This window comes from Anabrus simplex, chromosome 12, assembly GCF_040414725.1.
Source record: "Anabrus simplex isolate iqAnaSimp1 chromosome 12, ASM4041472v1, whole genome shotgun sequence".
NCBI classification, from domain to species: domain Eukaryota; kingdom Metazoa; phylum Arthropoda; class Insecta; order Orthoptera; family Tettigoniidae; genus Anabrus; species Anabrus simplex.
Window position 1 is genome coordinate 53,358,236 of NC_090276.1, and position 12,567 is coordinate 53,370,802.

At 42.9% G+C, this 12,567-nt stretch overlaps 1 protein-coding gene across 1 annotated transcript in view; it reads left to right on the plus strand.

Annotated features, from left to right (window-relative positions):
- The first annotated feature begins 10,030 nt into the window (after positions 1-10,030).
- LOC136884140 (fibroblast growth factor receptor 3) overlaps positions 10,031-12,567 on the plus strand; it is a 222,671-nt gene continuing 220,134 nt past the window's right edge. Inside the window, exon 1 of the mRNA XM_068229806.1 lies at positions 10,031-10,145. Coding sequence (XP_068085907.1) covers positions 10,031-10,145 — 115 coding nt within the window. The remainder of the gene's footprint in view (positions 10,146-12,567) is intronic.

Below are 12,567 nucleotides of genomic sequence, written 5' to 3' on the forward strand. Positions count from 1 at the left end.
GTTTTCAGGTAATTACATACATTTCCGTCGCATTGATATCATTTTTATTCAATTAATGTGAGTAAATGCAATGAGACAACGTCTGCAAATGTTGTCATGTCAGTAAATGCATTGTAAAATTTCCGTTGAAGTTACCTCATTAATACTTTCCCCGTGTAAATTATGTTTTTTTAATTTTTTTTGCGCGCGTTTCTCTTCCTTTTAAGAATGTATCCCACTCCTAGTCTAAGAACCACAACTTCTGTTTGCCTTCCCTCCATGTTAAAACCAAGTGCTATCGAACCTTGCCAAATCTTTTCAAATCTTGTCAAACCTTCAGCAATGTTGAACAGTCTTCGACAAGATTTGACAACTTTTCTTGCCAAGTATAGAATGTAAAGAAAAATGTGATGGTGTACAACTGGCATTAGCGCAAAGTGAGAGGATGGCACTACTGATCCAGTATACATAGACGAACAGTGGTTGTCATGGTTACCATAGTGTCGGGAAGTTTCAGACGGACCGTCATCCCAAAAACACATACACTGAGTGGCCAAACGTCATGGGAAGACACTGAATGTAATGTTAATAACGAGCTGCTCCTCCGCGAGCCCTCAAAACGGCAGAAATACGGTGAGTCATCGTCTCTACAAGATTTGGAATCGTTCGGGAGGGATATGGACCCACGCATCTTGCACTGCTACCCAAAATTAGCCTTGGTCTTGTGTACTTGGTGCAGGGTTCATGGATCGTACACCAGCATCGAGAGCATATAATAAATTCTCTATTGGATTAATGTCGGGGGATATGGAGGGCCAATCCCTGGTTGTAACTTCACTGCAGTGCTCCTCCAACCACCTGCTTGCCACCACAGAGTGGTGTCATGGCGCCTTGTCCTGTTGAAATATGGCACTTCCATCAGGGAAGCACATGGTCTGGAAGAATGTCCACATAACGTGCACCTGTCAGTCCTCCCTGCAGCCGTACACTTGGGCCTAATTGCGACCATGAGAACAATGCCAGACCAGAACTGAGCCACCTCCCGCCTGGATACAAACTTGTTGACACACAGGATCCGTAGCTTCATGGGGCATACGCCACACTGTCATATGCCCATCAGCTCGATACAACTGGAACCGAGATTCATCGGACCACACTACACCCCGCCACTGTCCCATGGTCCATTGCCGATGTTCGCGGGCCCATGCACGGCGTTGAGCTGTGTCGAGGTCTCAGCAAAGGGACACGAGTTGGTCGTCGGCTGGTGAAGTCTATGTGGTGCAGTTACCTCCTTACAGTCCTGGTAGAAATAGGTTCGTGACACCTGATATTCAACTGGGAGGTGATCTGACCCACAGTAGCCCGCCGAGCGCCCAGTATGGTTCTACGGAGGCGAAGTGATGTCCGTAAGTTAATCACCTTTAGTCTTCCCGTGCGGCGGTTTACGTGGGTGTAACATTTTCTCTGCCATATTGACGATCCACCCTCGACACTGTTGACCTCAGAAACCCGAATTCGCATTTAATCTCCGCAATGCTATGACCCATGCGACGTGCGCTGGTGAACATCCCACGTTCAAAGTCGGTTACCTCGCGCCGTGTTGCCATCTTCACGACACTGGTGTCTGTGACAGACTTCTCAGCTACGCCACAACGCTCAGGGGTCATATACGGCACATTTTCTAATGGGACACCCCTTCCCATGACTTTTGGCCACTCAGTATATATCTGTGTTAACAAGAGCACGTAGATGTTATGATATGGTACTGTTGCGATAGACAGCTAGCTGTTGATTGAAGTTCCTGAATCCCGGCTTGATCATCGGGGCCGTGAACTAAATAGTGAATACAAACGTTATTATGATTCTAACCCCTCTTTACTGTGGAGGAGTCAAATTTCCTCCCAGATGCCATTGTTGAGAGTTCAAGCGATGAGCTGGAGACCGCAAGGTACGTTAGAGTGTTGACATTTCCGGAAGCTTGTCTGTGCCTCCCACACATCTGTGGATGTATGACCTAAATGTTTACATGTACTCGTATCCGACATGCCCTCAGACTTGAGCTTGTTAAAGCTTTCAGTTACCATACACGGAAGTGAAGCCTTCTCCGGTCTCTATAGTAACCACACTGTGCTCGACGGGACGCCGCAGTAGCACTCGGACAACTTGGCGGCTGGTGATAAGAACAGGTGCTCTGTCACCTGTCTTATTTACTGAATGTCCTCCAGTTCAGCTCCCGATTGTTAGGGCGTCAAGTTTCTATTGCACGACACCGTGCTTAGCTAATTCGAGTTCCGTTGATGGAAGAAATTTGCACCATCAGAATGTTGGCGGGCAGGGTGGAAGAAATGGTGGTACACAATTTCTAATCACTAGATTGCATGCCTAAAGCCTGGATTAAATTCCAAAACTCACCGATGTGGAGTGATGGTATATGACGCTGTAGATGGTGACTCGTCTGCCGGGACGTTAAGCCTTGAGCAAAGCCATTGATATTATTCGACAGGAGTGGTTTCCACCCTTCCCCCGTCTTACATTGTCATCATTATCCCATACCCAGACACCCATGAGCGTCAAATAAAAAGATCTGCAACAGGTGGGCCGAACATGTCCTCGCACACTCCCCAAACTAAAAGCCATAAAATAAAGTTCTCGATTCTACGTGATCTTTTCTCCTTATGCTCAGACGAAAGAGAGGGTTTACTAACAAGGAAGCTTCTTACGAAACTGTGTGAGTTAATCAGTTATGGCAAGCCTCAAATTTCACTAGGACGCATATGATAACAAAAAGGGAAGAGAGTTAGATAATTTGATGCTAGATGGGATTAAACAAGAATAAAGCCACGAGAGGAAAACGTTAACGAAAATCAATACATTTTATGCAATAAAAATATGGAAATGGCGCATCGTTTGAAAAATAGGACATCACTTTTCCCTTTACGAAAATCGAATGTTCATAAATATATCTCCCGGCCATGGCCATCCATCAACGGCTGACAATTCCAGAGGGCCACATAACCTGTACGGTTGCTAGGTAACATTGTGTGACCATCATCCATACCTTCCATCACTACCTGCCGGTTGCTATGGTTACACTCCTGTCACATTTTGTCGCGTTACGTTTCACAAATTTTCGGATGACCTCCTAGTTATAATGGAAGAAACCAGTAAACACAGCACGTGAATTATGTAAAATTATACATGCGGAGTCGGCACCGAAATGTAGGGATAGCGAGTCTGCCTTTTACCGGGTGGTCCCGGGTTCGATTCCCAGCCTGTTTTACCCGGATCTGAGGGCTGGTTCGAGGTCCACTCCTCCTACGTGATTACATTGGAGGAGCTATCTGATGATCAGATAGTGGAAAGCCAAGAATAACGGCCGAGAGGATCCGTCATGCCAACCACACGACACCTCGTAATCTGCAGGCCTTCGGGCTGAGCAGCGGTCGCTTGGTAGGCCAAGGCCCTTCAGGATTGTTGCATCATAGGGTTTATACACATGAGGAGATTTTCTTGACTGTATAACTTGGTTCAAGTCCAGGAAATACCTCAGAAGGCTAAGGTTATCTACCTATTAAAGATACGAGAAAGTAATATCTATGGCATATGCGTTAAATTATAACTCATTAAGTTATTTCTTGTAACACGTTCTCAATTGGAACACTAACAGGAATCCACAGTTGTAGCTCTTCAGATAAGAAAATCAATGTTGAAAATATCCTAGGGATATGAGCTACGAATTTTAGGTAAATAAAATTAAATATAATGAAGGTTGAGAATATATTCTTTATTTATTTCTAAAAATTACAATCCTCTTCTTAAGTATCGTTGTCCAGTCGATTAGATTAGCAGTTTACTTTTTTCTACCACTACGAGCGCTAATATGAGTCAATGCAGACTTTCACTTAAACCCTTATAACTACATTCAGTGTGAACATTTTTCAAATGATCAAAAAATGCCTGAGGATATTGAACCAAGGAATATACAGTATTACAGAAAGAATTATGCAAATAAATTAGCTTGGCTAGGATTTGAATCAAAAAGAAATAATGGCGTATGGCTTTTAGTGCCGGGAGTGTCCGAGGACAAGTTCTGCTCGCCAGATGCAGGTCTTTTGATTTGACACCCGTAGGCGACCTGTGTGTCGTGATGAGGATGAAATGATGATGAAGACGACATATACACCCAGCCCCCGTGCCAGAGAAATTAACCAATTAAGGTTAAAATTCCCGACCCTGCCGGGAATCGAACCCAGGACCCCTGTGGCCAAAGGCCAGCACGCTAACCATTTAGCCATGGAGCCGGACATCAAAAAGAAGAAGAGTAAAGAAACACGCGATTTTAGGCGGTTTTCCTGTAATGCATGGCCGGAAGGGATTTTCAAAATTTATTTTTTTTAGCTTGATAGAGCTATCCGAAACTCACAACTTATCTTTCCGGTCCCTTTAGCCCTTCAACGTTTGGCATAATTGAGGAAATTGCTTAATTTTACGTTTTTCATAGTAAGGAGACCCCTACTTCGTGTGCTAAGAAATGTTTTCAACATTACAATAAACGAATGCTCTCTCCCTAGTTGGTGGTTATCCGTGACTCTCTGAGAGGAGTATTAGTTCATTATCCGGTTTTCGCCTTGGACTCCTCAACTGTTTATCGCTCCGCAGATTCAGCTCAAACTTCATCCTATTCCCATCATTTAGCAACTGTGTTCGGGAAAAATTCCCCAGTATCACTGTTTGACGGAAAGTTCAACATTTGTACAATGATTTCGGTGAAGCGATTAAGAAACGATTACCGAGAAGTAGCGTGTTGTTACTGAGGTTGGTAGAACTGTAAGCAATAAAAGCCAGTTCATGTACTGGGGTGAGGCAGTTTAACGACTCGGTCTCTCTCTGTCTTGTTTATATATTTAGCTGCTGCGTGGTGCTCAACGGGTTGTGTGGTCTCCTCTTTGTCCCGTTCGGCCAGCCGGCCGGGGTAGCGAACCTCCAGTTGATCGGCAACTCCGAGCGGGAAGTAGAGGTGTAGTTGCGATTACCGTCTTCTTCTGAGTCGTTACCCGCATAACTGAGAGACCTAGATGTATCTCCTGACTATCCGTCTCCATTACAAGTAACAAGCTTTAACAGTTTCGTTTTTCTTTTTAAAAAATACCGCATTGACTTTAAAATCAAGTAGCGAATATTTAAGAATGAACTCATTTACTGTATTAAACATTCAATACATATATATTTACTTCATCTAGAACATGTTTCTTACCCTAAAGGACATCATCAGCTAGAATATTTCACAAAATACATCAGATATAAAATTCAAATTAAAAATTGAAATTTTTAAATTGTAAAAATTAAATTTAAATTTAAAATCTAAAATTGTTTTAAATATCTTTGTATGTGATAGTGTATTTCAACTCATGTCTTACCAGTCTATTAATGTGATTTTATGTCTGATGTACTTTTTGAAATATTCTAACTGATGATGTCTCCCAGGGGAAGAAACATGTTCTAGATCAAATAAACGTACTGTATAGGGAATGTATTGAATAGGCGGACCGATCTTCTCTTCTCTGATACATGTTTGTAGAGTTATTCTGGTGAAGCATTTAATCTCGTCCAGCCATCTAATAGCTACTCTACCTTCGATTCTCTTTCCGCCTACCTTTCCTTGGACAACTACAATACCTAACAGAATTTTACGACCAAAAGCGAAAATCAGTTAATTAAACCTGGTCTTATATTTATTGTACGTCCGACTGGTTGGCTGAATGATAAGCGTACTGTTCAGAGGGTCCTGGGTTAGATTCCCGGCGAGGTCGGGGATTTTAACCTTCATTGGTTAATTCCAATGGCTCGGGGGCTGGTTGTTTGTGCTGCCCCCAACATCATTGCAACTCGCACACACCACGCATAACACTATCCTCCACCAAAATAACACGCAGTTACCTACACATGGCGGATGCCGCCCACCCTCATCGGAGGGTCTGTCTTACAAGGGCTGCACCCAGTTAGAAATAGCCACACGAAATTATTATTATTGTATGAATTGGCCTGCAAATATGTTTTGGCATATTCGTGTTGATATAGGTAAGCTGTACTGCTCTAATAACGCTGAAACCTACCACAGACGTAGACTACGGTCCCATCTAGCGGCTTGTTAGCACACAACGCCATAGAGCCGACCTAAAGACAATTAGAGCAATATTACAAATACTTATTGACTAGCCCTCGTACACAGATGACAAAACAAACACTGGTTATCGTGGTTACAATAATTGATGGCACTAATTACAAATTGGCCCACAGCACGATAAAATATCCAGTTAAAATTAGAGGATCTGTCAACAATGTGCTAAGATGACCTGAGTAATAATATTCTAGGCCTACCTGAAGCCGTGACATGTGAGTTGCCTACCTACGTTAGGAGCAGCGAGCAAGTAACGAGGAAACAGGCTGGCAGACGAACTCAATCATCATATGAGCTATAGCGACACTGTTTTCCTTGGGGCAGGACAAAGTAGACACAGGATGTGTGTATCGTGGACAGCCCCTCTCGATCCTCCCCTCCACCAAGACTTGCAAACTCAATCAAGTGGATTTAGCAGGTTCACGGCCCGGATCTGACGTCATCCTTATAATAGCCAGTCACCCTTCTTAATGCGTCATCAAATCTCGGTTAGGTAATTTAATAATAGATCAAGTTATAAGAAAGGAAGTAAGTACGAAATAATGGACCCTCCTTGTGCGGTTAGTGGCGCGCAGCTGTGAGCTTGCATTCGGGAAATAGTGGGTTCCAATCACACTGTCGGCAGCCCTGAAGATGGCTTTCCATGGTTTCCCATTTTCACACCAGGCAAATGGTGCGGCTGTACCTTAAGACCACGACCGCACCCTTCACACTCCTAGCCCTTTCCTGTCCCATCGCCTCCATAAGACCTATGCTATTGTGCGACGTAAAGCAACTTTTTAAAGGAAAAGAGGACCACTCAGTGTTTCCCGGTAAAGTGGCCATTGTAGCTTGTTTAACATTGTTGGAGTAGATTGCATGACAAGTTCCTCGTCGCAGTACTAGGCAAAGGTATATATTTCATCTGCCTAAGGTGAGAACTGTGGCTCGGGCAAACTCATGGCTGCTGAGGGCATTAAAATCACTTAATGAGGTGGGTGAATCAATGGACCTTTTTCACTCACCTCCGTCTAAAATTAGACGCGCCCTAACGACCTCATGAATGTAAGGTACCGGTACTCTCTGTAAAATATATAAATATGTGTACGTAAATGTCTCTAGATGTAGTTTGATTATGACAATTATTTAAGGAGATTCAGTTTTATTTATTTATTTATTTATTTATTTATTTATTTATTTATTTATTTATTTATTTATTTATTTATTTATTTATTTATTTATTTATTTATTCATTTATTCATTCATTTATGTAAGGTGTATATATTGTTTTATTGAATAATCTATGATTGGGTGATAACCTGCAGATGATAAATACATCTATCTATCTATCTATCTATCTATCTATCTATCTATCTATCTATACTTCCCGGTCCTAGCTCTTTCCTATCCCACCGTCGCCGTAAGAAAAATGAGTGTTTCCGCAAAAGAACCTTAACGCTCGTGAATTGTGGGAAAATACCAGACATTCTCGCCCTCGTAAATACAATGACAACCTAATTACTAGCCAGACTTACGACTCAGAGGTACTGTGCCTTCACTTATTCCAGGGCCCTGAGTTCGTTTTCCGGCCAGTTTAGGGACTTTAATTCGGGACTGAGGAGTAGAACAGGGTTCACTTGATACCAGATTTTCTCAAGCTCTTAGTTACATTAACAAAGCACACAGTGAGTAAATGATACTGCTGACCCAGAATACATAGACGAACAATGTCTGCCATGGACCGAGCAAGTTGGCCGTGCGGTTAGGGGCGCGCAGCTGTGAGCTTGCATTCGGGACATAGTGGGTTCGAATCCCTCTGTCGGCAGCCCTGAGGACGGTTTTCCGTGGTTCCTGTTTATCCCATCATGCAAATGCAAGGGGCAACACTTTAATTGAGGCCACGGCCGCTTCCCTCCCATCCCTAGCCCTTTCTTACCCCATCGTCGCCGTAAGACCTATCTGTGTCAGTGCAACGTAAAACTGTTTTTAAATGGTTGCCATCATTACAATGGCATCGCGAAACTGATGACTCGAATTCCAGCTAGACACCCAGCCGAACGATATAGGCCTATCCGTTTTAATCATTAAATTAAAAAATAAAAATCTTCGTTACAGACGGTTATGCCTTTCAGCGTTCAGTCTGCAAGCCCTTGTGAATTTACTAACCGCCGCCACACTTTCTATTTGTAACTAGTTCAGTGGCCTCGTTTAGTTCTATGCATCTTATTTTAATTCGTTAGAAACTGAGTCTAACCATTGTCGTCCCTGTCCCTCTCTACTTCTCTTACTCTCCACAACAGAGTCTATTATTCTTGTAGGTAGCCTATCCTCGTCCATTCGTCTCGTGTTACTCCACCATACATCTTCATCAGTCCAATTCATTCATAACTTAGACTGTATCTCCTCATTCCGAGTACCCTTCTGCCATCCTTCCCATATGTTTGTACCGGCAATCATTCTCTAATTTTTCACGTCTCTTACTTGTAACTTACGAGTATGATATCCTGAGTCTACCCAGCTTTCACTCCCATAAAGAAAAATTAGTTTGAAAACAGACTGATGTTAAGATAATTTCTCCCGGGAGCTGATTTTCTTCTTACTGTTGATCGCAACTGTGAAATCAGTGCATTAGCTTTGCTGAACCGTGATTCAATCTCACTTACCGTACTACCATCCCCAGAGGACACACATCCTAAATACGTGAAATTATCTAATCTGTTTCAGCTTTTTCTCCTAAGTTTCTTACCTACTGATATCAAATTAGACTAAGAAACATAAATTAACTAATTAATTAATTGCAGTAGAGTTTTCGTCTCTTGAATTGGTCTCTTGAGCCATTTGATCACCCATTATCGGCAACATTAGACTCACCACCCAGTGAATGCCTGTAGTGACGTAAGAGCATCTTGAACATCCTCACATAGGGACACCAGTAACGGGAGGTATAAATACGAGGAATAACCGAAACTGTTTAGTTATTTTTTACCGCTCTGAGGTTGTGAAGGGCACTGTTGATAATGGATTTGTACATCAGCTAGGCGAGGAGGAACGAGACAGGATGCGCCATTGCGAATGCTTCTAATTAATCGTCAGCCCTAAGACAAGGGACTTCTTCCCTCGCAGCCTCAGATGAAATATTAGCTCCAACTGCCACCCTCCCCACAAGAATAAATTTAGAACCCACTGTTTTTTCTTCTCCTTGTTTTCTTTAAAAAAATAATACTTCCGTTCTACCTAGGAAAATATCAGAGAGAGGGACAAACTTTTTGTTACATATGGTCCAACGTGAGTTGTGCATAAGAACAGAAATGTTACACAAGGGTTAACTAGAGACGTCTCCAGTTACAGTGAAAGAAATAATGCCTTTGTAGCTCAGACAGTAAAATCCTGGACTCAAAGCCTGAGATAGCAGGTTCGATTCCAGCTCACTCCACTGCTCAAATTAACCAGTGTCGTGCCGCTAGATTTATCAACACATAAAAGAAAACTTTAAAAAATGAGAACATTGTCCTGTAATAATAATAATAATAATAATAATAATAATAATTTCTAAATAATTATGATCAAAAATATGGCTTCCGATTGAAATAGATAAAGAAAATTCAGGAAACTCAATCATCAAAATTTACCAGTGTTTCGCCCCAGTGCGTCGGCACTGCATTGTGCTTATCACACTTATAGCTTGCAGTGGTGTCGCTACCGGCGTGCTAGCCGGCCAGTGTCTTGGGAAGGTGCGGTGTGCAACTGATGAGCCCATGCCGCACTGCGCTGAAACACTGGTAATTTTTTACGATTGAGATTCCTGCATTTTATCTAATTAATAATTATGCTATTATCAACCCAAAGGAGGTAAAAATATACTGGATAGAAGAAACTAAGGTGGACCTCCAAGAAATGAATATCATAGACCACATCGTTGAAGATCGTGGAGCCTTTAGCACTACAGTAGCCAAGCACAAATTCATGAAGAAACCTAAAAAGAAAACTGGTAGGAAGTGGTCCACAGAACGTAAGATGCAACACAGTGCATTCATGAAGAGATTTTGGGTGGACAAGAAGGCGAAATCCATCAGGCCAACTAACAAGTTCAAACGCGCTCTTTGAACGAGCATAACGAAGAATAGAAGAAGAAGGAGAAGAAGAAAATGATGATGATGAAAAAGAAGAAGAAAATGAAGAATTTTTTATGTCGCACTAATTACTATTTTTGACAGTTTTTGGAGATGCCGCGGTGCCGGAATTTTGCCCGGCAGGAGTTATTTTGCATGCCCATTAATCTATACTCAATCAATCAATCAATACTGATCTGCATTTAGGGCAGTCGCCCAGGTGGCAGATTCCCTATCTGTTGCTTTCCTAGCCTTTTCCTAAATGATTTCAAAGAACATCTCTCTTGGTAAGTTATTCCAATCCCTAACTCCCCTTCCTATAAATGAATATTTGCCCCAGTTTGTCCCCTTGAATTCCAACTTTATCTTCATATTGCGATCTTTCCTACTTTTATAAACGCCATTCAAACTTATTCGTCTACTAATGTCATTCCACACCATCTCTCCGCTGACAGCTCGGAACATACCACTTAGTCGAGCAGCTCTTCCTCTCAATTCTCCCCAACGCCTAGCCGAGGCGGTAAAGGCGGTTCATCCGGAAGGAAACCGAAAAATTTAAGAAACGAGATAATTACCTGCGGAAGTGCACATGGACCCGAGGTTCACTCATCCTACACCAAAAATGAGAACCAGGTTAATTCCTGGGGGAAAGGGCAGCCGGGTGTAGAGCTAACCACTCTTCCCGACGAAGTGCCGAGATTCGGGTTAGTGGAAGCCTAAACCTTCCACCCGTCCAAGGGCTTGTACGGGGAAGAAGAAATCTACCGACACGAGGCTGACGTATTTGAGCACCTTCAGGCACCACCGGACTGATCCAGGATCGAACCTCGCAAGTTGAGGTCAGAGGCCAGCGCCTCAACTGTCTGAGCCACTCATCCCGGCACACTGTTCTGTAATTGCATCATCAGTCTCAGGTTGCGTCAACGTATAGTCTGATGTCACATCTGGTCATTTGCTCTGTATGAAGCACAAAACAGGACAGTACAAAAAAGAGCTCTCTAAATTTCCTTAGGCCAATTGAAATGTGGATTCAGCGCAGAACGTCAGTACTCCTGGAATTTGCGAAATATAAAGTAGAACAGTCAGTAAAACATGGCACTTCTGTATCCCCGAAAACCATAAAAATAGTTACTGGGACGCAGAATCAATGGCATTATTATTATCATCACCGTAACTTTATTTTATAGGAATCGAATATCTTGGCCGCACGGCGGTTCTGCAATTAGATTTTCATTAACATTAGGGATAAGGCCCATTAGAATGCCTACTTACCATCATGAAACTCTTCCAACATACCCGTAGAGCGGAGAGGAATATTTTTCTACCCGAAATCAGAAATAGAGGTGCAGATGGAAACGTTGGCGGGGCCTTTCCAGTAGCAACTTCAACTTTCATTTTAGATGGTATCACATAAGTCAGAGCCCAGATGTTTAGGCATTTATAGGTTAGAACGTAATGATACTGAGGCAAGTTAAATGTATACTAGCCCGGATAAAAGTTGTATTATGAGATTTGCATAACCATTAGGGGCTCGGCCTGCTAGAACTCCTACAAGTTAAGCTACTCTCGCTACAGTACGCAAGACCGGGCTAGGCAACACTACTGGTTGAACATTCGGGATGTACACATAACGTTAAGGATCCCGTGGCCAGAATGGCAGCACCGAGGAGTTACTCCGTTGCGTCGGGAAATCATCATACCACTGATCATAGAAGGTAAGATAGAGACGTGGGTGGAAACAAATTATCCTCAGCGCGCAAACCGTTGACACGTCCACGATGCAGCAAGTACGGGAAACATGGTTGCCAACCTATTGTGAATAATTAGCACCAGAAGTAAAATAATGAGATGTGTTCGTGAAATAGTTACTAAAACAAAATTCTAAAAATCTAAAAATATACTATTTCGTGAAATGGCACGTACCTCGTTCCCTTAAAATAGATCTCCAATTACAAAACAGTTGGAGAAGAGGGGACAGGATTCGCGATCTGAGCTGTTTATTAGCTCGACGCCGGAGGCTGCCTGTTCGTCAACTATTTACACCGTGTCCGAGAATAGGCTGGGCGTCCTCTTTGATGAGTAATGCTGAGTGCGTTCTGCTGGAGGCTTGAGTCCTCTCAGTTCCGCGTGACGTCACTGTATCCAGAGCCGCCTGTTCCAGTCATTCAACTGTCACTTTCCGTCTCTTGGATCAACATACCTAGCAGAAACTGCGTCTTTGGAGCGTGAATATGGGTCGTGTCTTGTTGGAGAGGATACATGAAGAGACGCATCGACGCCTAAGAAGCAATACCTCGCATCCCGCAATGCACTCCTGTCCAT